The 7,868-nt window shown below is 46.0% G+C and overlaps 1 protein-coding gene across 1 annotated transcript in view; it reads left to right on the top strand.

The window, feature by feature from the left end:
* Nucleotides 1–891: 891 nt before the first annotated feature.
* The window catches only part of ptn (pleiotrophin), a gene marked incomplete at both ends in the record, with an annotated part of 40,481 nt that continues 33,504 nt past the window's right edge, over nucleotides 892–7,868 (top strand). Inside the window, 2 exons of the mRNA XM_083654929.1 lie at nucleotides 892–985; nucleotides 1,697–1,870. Coding sequence (XP_083511055.1) covers nucleotides 892–985; nucleotides 1,697–1,870 — 268 coding nt within the window. The remainder of the gene's footprint in view (nucleotides 986–1,696; nucleotides 1,871–7,868) is intronic.

The following is a 7,868-nucleotide window of genomic DNA, read 5'->3' as shown; positions in this document are numbered from 1 at the left end:
CTCATTTAGGTGAAAATGAGGTTGTTGCTCGTTGTCTACCTTACTAAGATGGGAAAGAGGCGTCGTGTGTGCAGTACAAGCGCTTCATTTATGAGCTATTGATCTGGGAAGTGCGAATCTGTCAATATATTTCCAACTTTACCGAACTTTAGATCGCACATCACAGTGTAACAGTTTACAATCTGTGTAAGCAGAACCCCGAAACACATTAACACCGCCCAATGCTACAGCATGCAACTCCCAACTCAAATGTATAGTTTACGCCTCGCAGTGTATTTTCCCTCTTTCAAAACAATCTGGCAACAAGATATGCAAGTGAGACAATTGCAGGATTCCCCCGCAATTCATCTCCTGTAGTCCCACCTCCACGAATAAACAGTTTGCAGATTGTCCAGTGTCCACAAGTGCTGATCACTCGGATTTTGGATAAAAAATAGCCCAGGCTGAGAAATACGTGATTGATTGCAACCATTTAGTTATCCTCATGGATATTTCAGTGGTGAGTGAAATTAGTTGGATAGTGATACTTGGGCCAGATCTGACTCGTCATGATATGACTTGAGCTGGCCCCGATTGGGCTCTCTCGATTCGTCCGGGTCCGTCCGTGCTTGCTGGGTAGGGCTTTGCGCGGCGCTATACGGGCGCAAAACGGGCGCAAAACGGGCGCTAATGCAAAATTACGGCCTTTGCGAGGATAGAGCCCTAAGAGTACTATGAGTATTCCCAGGGGTGTATTTTTCTTTTTCTTTTTCTTTTTCTTTTCAATAGACCCTTTTCACGGTCGCCATTTTGTGTTGAAAAGGCAGGGTAAACACAGGTGTGTTGGTCCTGCCTTTTCGACACAAATAGCCACTGTGAAAAGGGTCTATAGTATATTCTCTCTCCATCAGAATGCACGGACAGAAGCAATGGACGCAGGTGGCCGTGATGGCGCTCCTGGTGCTGACGGTGATGGCAGCCGAAGGAGGCAAGGCTGAGAAGCAAGGTGAGTCTCCGCCTCCTTACACATGTTATAATGTCAACTGAGACAGCGAGCCAACCATACTATGTGACCATGTGAATGTACCATTGCGCTGTCATCTTGAAATGAGGTAGAATAAGCAGATCACTCCTCTATGTATCAAGCAAATCATTTATGACATTAACCCCGAGTTGCCTAAATTGACAGGCAGGAATACACTCCAAAAATGTCTATCTTACCAAGTAATTGTGTCTTCTATTTAGTTAAACTCATATTTTTCTTCGAAGATAATTGTGTCTCATATCCACTTGTTTTGGGGGAATTCACCAGAAGTGTCAATATCGTGAAGGCAAGCTAAGGCAGGTCACTCCACTAATGCAAAGATGGCATTTATTCAAGAAAATCCTGGCAACTTTGTTGACCCAGAAGAATACAATGTTAACGCTCAATATTGGATTGAAAAATATGCTGAGATGGATACTTTTTGCAGTGTTGACTTTAAACGTCAGATGGATCAGATTTTAGTTTAAATTTTAAATCAAGGATCACAGCTCTGTCTTGGCCCTAACTTTACTTGTAGTAGTAGTAGTAGTAGTAGTAATAATAATAATAATAATAATAATAATAATAATAATAATAATAATAGATAGGAATTATAGTGTTTTTCTAAATACTCAAAGACTTGTGTGACAGAGTTCACCAGGTTACAGTATGGCTGTGTGTTTGACACTGCAGGGAAAAAGGATCGGAAGTCTGACTGCGGAGAGTGGCAGTGGAGTGTGTGTGTGGCCAATGAAGGCGACTGTGGGCTAGGCACCAGGGAGGGAACGCGCACCGGCACTGACTGCAAGCAGACCATCAAGACCCAGCGCTGCAAGATACCCTGCAACTGGAAGAAGAAGTTTGGAGGTAAGACCCAGCGCTGCAAGGTACCCTGCAACTGTAAGAGGTTTGGAGGTAAGGCACAGCGCTGCAAGGTACCCTACAACTAAGAAGTAGTTTGGAGGTAAGACCCAGCACTGCAAGGTACCCTACAACTAGAAGAAGAAGTTTGGAGGTAAGACCCAGCACTGCAAGGTACCCTACAACTAAGAAGTAGTTTGGAGGTAAGACCCAGCACTGCAAGGTACCCTACAACTAGAAGAAGTTTGGAGGTAAGACCCAGTGCTCAAAGGTACCCTACAACTGGAAGAAGAAGTTTGGAGGTAAGACCCAGCGCTGCAAGATACCCTACAACTAGAAGAAGAAGTTTGGAGGTAAGACCCAGTGCTGCAAGGTACCCTACAACTGGAAGAAGAAGTTTGGAGGTAAGGCCCAGCACTGCAAGGTACCCTGCAACTGGAAGAAGAAGTTTGGAGGTGAGGGAACCGTGTTCAGATGCAGACATTTTGCGCAAAAACACAGAAGTAATGGGCTGAGTGGGCTGGAATTTACAAGTTCTGCCTTTAAAACATATTAAATGATGGACCAGGTATTGACAGAAGTTGACAGAAGTCTCACACCCCACTCACCATTCACATTAACCTGTAATGCACACAAACAGTCGTGCCACTACAGTCTTTTTTCTTTTTTTTTGCACCGTGGTTCTTGCATTATATCGCTGGCTTCCTTGGATGGGAGACCATGGTGCTAGAAGTGTTGGAGGACCAGTAGGAGGTGCTCTTCCCTCTGGTCTCATGAATAATCTCCCCAATGCCCTAGGGCAGAGACAGGGGGCCCTATCTTCCCAGTGGCCTTAGGCGCGAAGACTGGCGTTAAATGCAAAAAAACGCGCCTTGCGCCTGCCTCGGGAAGATAGCAACATGGTTTTAGGCCCCGAAATGCGCTTTACGCCAAAGAGGCGTGGCGCAGTGCCAGAATAGGCCAGAATGGGCGTTTCGGCCTTAAATATCGGCCTAACGTTATCTTCCCCCCTGCCGTTAAATTAGCGCTTAGCGCTTTTCAAAACCAGGCCTTATTCAGTGCGCCGGTTATATTAGGCTACTGTGCGTAATTGCGCGGAGCTCTCCTCTGCCATCTCATTCTCTCTCCCCCTCTCTCTCTCTCTCACTCCCTCTCTCTCGTGCAGACAGGCACAATGACTGATGAAAAAAAAGTTGTTATACCTAGTTTTGAGCCCCTGTCATTCAGAGGCTGTTGCATCATCCTACCTCCCCCGCTCCCCCTACCAAAGCCACACATGTGAAATCTCCCAGCATGCATTGAGGCTAATACATTTCGACAATAAATAGCAACCAAATCAGCCTAAATAGACTAAGTGGTAGATATAAATAATATGTTTGTTAACACAAGATGCAATTTTGGAACATTTCAATATTGGACAAAATAAAACATAAAAATGAAAACACAACCCTATGTGAAACATATATGTAATCCAGGTGGTATATATATCCCTCGCAAAGTTAACGTGATATAGATGAGTGATAGCGTGATGTCCGCTGTACAATAAAAACACATTTATGCAATGACTTTACATAGGCTATATTTATGTGCATCATTTAGCCTGTGCAGCAGGTCGTCTAAAAGTTCTAAAACTACCTGCCCTGAATGAGCCGAGTGGGGGTGCTTGTTCACTATTGTGAAAGTTATGTTTACAACATAACGATCATGGAATTGGATGCATATCAGGAATGTCACCGATAGTTAACGTAGGCTACAGGGAGACCGCATCAGCCCTGCTGAACAGATCTGTATTTGCCTGGCTGTAGGTTGAATTGTTTTATTCAGGCTATGATCTGTGATGTGCTGAGATATCCAAATTGGCATGAAGAGATGACAGCATGCAGCCAAAACCAGGACATGGATTGAGTGGATCGGAGCTTCGAAAGGAAGAATGTCATTGAATAACTGCAGTTCACCAATGAGCAGGTTGTGCATAATTTTTTCGCTTAAAAGGCATGGTTATAATGCTTAAGGCTGCATGTAGCGCCGACACCAAAATATCGAGTGGGCCGGTCCACGCCCACTAATCTGCGCTGCGCCTGGCACTAAGCGCAGTTTTTAGGCTGTTGCAACGATAGAGGGCAAGGACTCTGTCCAGTGAATGAGCATTGTCCCTTGGATGAGACGTTAAACCGAGGTCCTGACTCTCTGTGGTAATTAAAGATCCCATCGTCACTCTTTGCAAGTGTAGGGCTGTAACCCCGGTGCCCTGGCTAAAATCCCACACAGGCCTTCCTTCATCATGGCCGCCTAATCATCCCTCGTTACTTAATTGTAACTTTCAGTCCTCAACTCTCCACCGTGATAGCTGATGTGTGGTGAGCGTTCTGGCCATTGACTGTATATATTATCTGGACGGACTCAACCTATTGGTTTTTGATACCACAAAATGAAGCCTTGATTATCCTGCTTCCTGGTAATGTTTGATTGGATGAATGGATTTTCCTGGAGCATTGTGGGAAACCCTGGTACTGCAGATGCAGTCTCGCGAGCCCAGATGACTGCCTGCTTGTGTTCTTTTAATACATCCATGGTGTGAGCCTCCAGCCTGTTAGCTGCTGCTAAGCCTCCACAAACTAAATCCAATTTCGAAATATGCGTTATTTTGATAAACTGACCTTAACGGGGATCTATACAGTTACATGTGTCTACTAACATTATTAAAACATCATAAAGATAACGTTGTTTCTGATAGTTTGCTAAATTACTACTTGCTAATCTGCTAGCGAGCTATCTGGCGAGCTTCGTCTTCTGCTTATTCTAATAGCTTTCCGGCAGACTAGATGCCTTGCGGCATATTGCTGCCTCTCGCTGGTCGTATTTATCGTCTATTAAACTAGAAATGGGTCCATAATTTAGAAAACGGAGGACATGAGAGCATGAAAAAGACTTGAAATTCTTGATTCAGACCATAAACTCATTTGTAAAGTGTTTATTTATGACATAGGCCGAGAGAGAAGTCGGGCCATTTTCCCATTCACTTCCATGTTACCGATTTTGTTTCTGCAGTACCCACGTCGCCCCCCACTGGCCATTCGAAATAATACAATTTCCGCACTATCTTCAAACAGAGGGAGGCTGAATTGCCCACGGGTTCTGGTGCAAACTGGCTGCCGTGCATCACCCAGGTGGGTGCTGCCTACTCCGGTGGTGGATGAGTTGAATCCACCCCCCCTGCCACCACCATATGTGAAGCACTTTGAGTACTTATGGCTGAGGAGGACTTTCTGTTCCAAAAGTAAGACAGTTTTGAAAGCCAGAAATTTCAGCACCTGGCAAAGTAGGAATTGTTGAGTCATTCATTGACAGGCAGGATTTTATTTATTTGGCTGCAGGCTCGCTGATGAGTCTCTGCACGCCATGATAGCATTGTTTTTTTGTGTTTTTTTTGCTTACTTGTGTGTGACACCTCCAGAGAAAGCGTGGGCCGCCTGGCCAAATCCCAAATCCCAGCAGGCAGCATGAAAGCCCTCTCACAGACAAATTATAGGTGTGGAGGCACATGGTTGGAGCGTTGGATGTTTAGGAAGTCCCTGTAGGATTCCTGCAACAATGGCCCTGTCACTCCCTCTCTCCGCTCTCCATCCCTCACCCGTCTCTCCCCTCTCCCTTCCTCTGATGAGCACCCTGGGATCTGGGAGGCAGTGACAGGGGTCCCACGCCTTTTTTTTATGAGAGAGGAAGCCGACGAATGAGTAACGAGTGTCACAGCCACAAGGGAGCCGCGGGCTGGAGTGGCAACAAAATAATGGAGGGAGATAGGAGAGACACGGGCACACTCATTCGCGTGCACGCACACGCATGGCACGGCACGCACGTGCGCACACACACACACACACACACACACACACACACACACACACACACACACACACACACACACACAGTATAGTAGGTATCTTAGTGAGGACATTCATTGATATAATGCATTCCCTAACCCTAGCTTTAACCATAATGAATGCCAAACCCTTACGCTAACCTAAACCCAATTCTGACCTAAACCTTAAAGATATCCTATGCAACTATTTCATTAAAATATATACACATCAGAATCAGAATCAGAATCAGAATCACTTTTATTGCCACAGTATGCAAGTTACATATGAGGAATTTGTCTTAGTGTCTGTATGCAGCGTAGCGGTCACATCAATATACAGAGATAAGAAGTAGGAAGATAACTAAAAACAATCACAAAGTTGCAAGTGCAATCAAATCGAGTAAATATATACAATATGTTCATGAGTGGTGAAGTGTTCTGCGGATAATAAATATGAATTTACGTTGAATTTACATGAGAGTTACAGACTGAGTTAGATAGACGTTAAATAGGCAGTGGATTTACATGACTTTACAGTCGGATGTGATAAGAGTTTACATTGAATGTACATGAAATTTACAGGCTAAGTTAAATAGGCATTCAATGTGCAGGGAATTTACATGAATTTACAGTCCCAGTTAAACAGGGATTAAATTAGATATGAGTTACAGTTTTATGGGGGGGGGGAGTTCAGTTGAGTTTTGGAGGAGGTAGTGAGTTTGTGTGTGTGTGGGGGGGGGGGGTTGTTGGTGAGGTCCTTGGCGGAAGGGGTTTCCGGGCCTTGTTGGTGAGGCTGATGGCGGTTGGGAAGAAGCTGGTCTTGTGGCGGGTGGTTCTGGTCTTGGCAGACCTCAGTCTCTTGCCGTGGGGGAGTGTCTTAAAGAGTTTGTGGCCAGGGTGGGAGGGGTCGGCCATGATCTTGCGAGACCGCTGTCCTGGCTGCATGCAGGTCCTGGAGGGATGGCAGGTTGCATCCGATTACCTTCTCAGCGCAGCGGATGATGCGCTGAAGTCGGTTAGTGTCTTTGAGAGTGGCAGCAGCATACCAGACGGTGATGGAGGAGGTGAGGATGGACTCAACGATGGAGGTGTAGAAGTGCACCATCGTGGCCTTTGGCAGTGCACTTTGAATTTCTTCAGCTGCCGCACGAAGTACATCCTCTGCTGTGCCTTCTTGGTGAGAGCTCTGATGTTCAGCTCCCATTTTAGGTCCTGGCTGATGATGGTCCCCAGGAAGCGGAAGGACTCCACAGTGTTGACTGGGGAGTCACCCAGGGTGATGGGGGAAGGTGGGGCTTTGTTCCTCCTGTAATCCACAATCATCTCCATTGTTTTTTGAGCATTTAACACCAGGTTGTTTTGACTGCACCAAGTCACCAGATGGTCAACTTCCTGTCTGTGATGAGCCCTATGAGGGTGGTATCGTCTGCAAACTTCAGGAGCTTGACGGACTGGTGACTGGAGGAGCAGCTGTTGGTGTACAGACCGAAGAAGTAGAGAGAGAGGACACCGCCCTGGGCAGCGCTGGTGCTGATGGACCGAAAGTCAATGATGTGCTTACCCAGCCTCACGTGCTGCTTCCTGTCAGTCAGGAAGTCTGTGGTCCATATGTAGTTCTTAACGTAAGTTCAAGCAGGAAGACTAATATCTTTTACACTTCCTTAATTCACTTTATATCTACTCACAAGATCATAATAAGCTGTCAATTTCTGGGTTTCAATGAACAATCAGCTGGTTGCCACCCAGTCTCTGTTAACCAATTGCATAGCGTCACATCACTGCTCTCATCACCTCTCACCCTACACACCTCCAGTGTAAGCCTATCACGTTGCTCCACAACCCAGTCGTAAGCCAATTGCTTGGAGGCGGGTTCCTTAAATATGCTTGTTTCTGTCTCATTCAGCCTCTCAATCATCGCTGCTGTCAGGCTCGCACCCTCCTCCTCCCCTTCTCCTCCCGGTCATCGCAGACCTATCCCATTCTTCAGTCGGAAGAGTCTCATGAGTCTCAGAAGGAGATCACCAGCACCACCAGTATCTAGACACTGCAGGGGGATATATCTGGATGCTGATCTGGGCTGGTGCAGCTCTCTCAAGATCTCCCTGCGGTGTCTAACCGCCAAAGACTAATAACAATACTTTATTCTCA

This window comes from Poromitra crassiceps (assembly GCF_964638095.1).
Source record: "Poromitra crassiceps genome assembly, chromosome: 2".
Taxonomy (NCBI): Eukaryota; Metazoa; Chordata; class Actinopteri; order Beryciformes; family Melamphaidae; genus Poromitra; species Poromitra crassiceps.
This window is presented reverse-complemented; position numbering and strand designations above follow the sequence as displayed.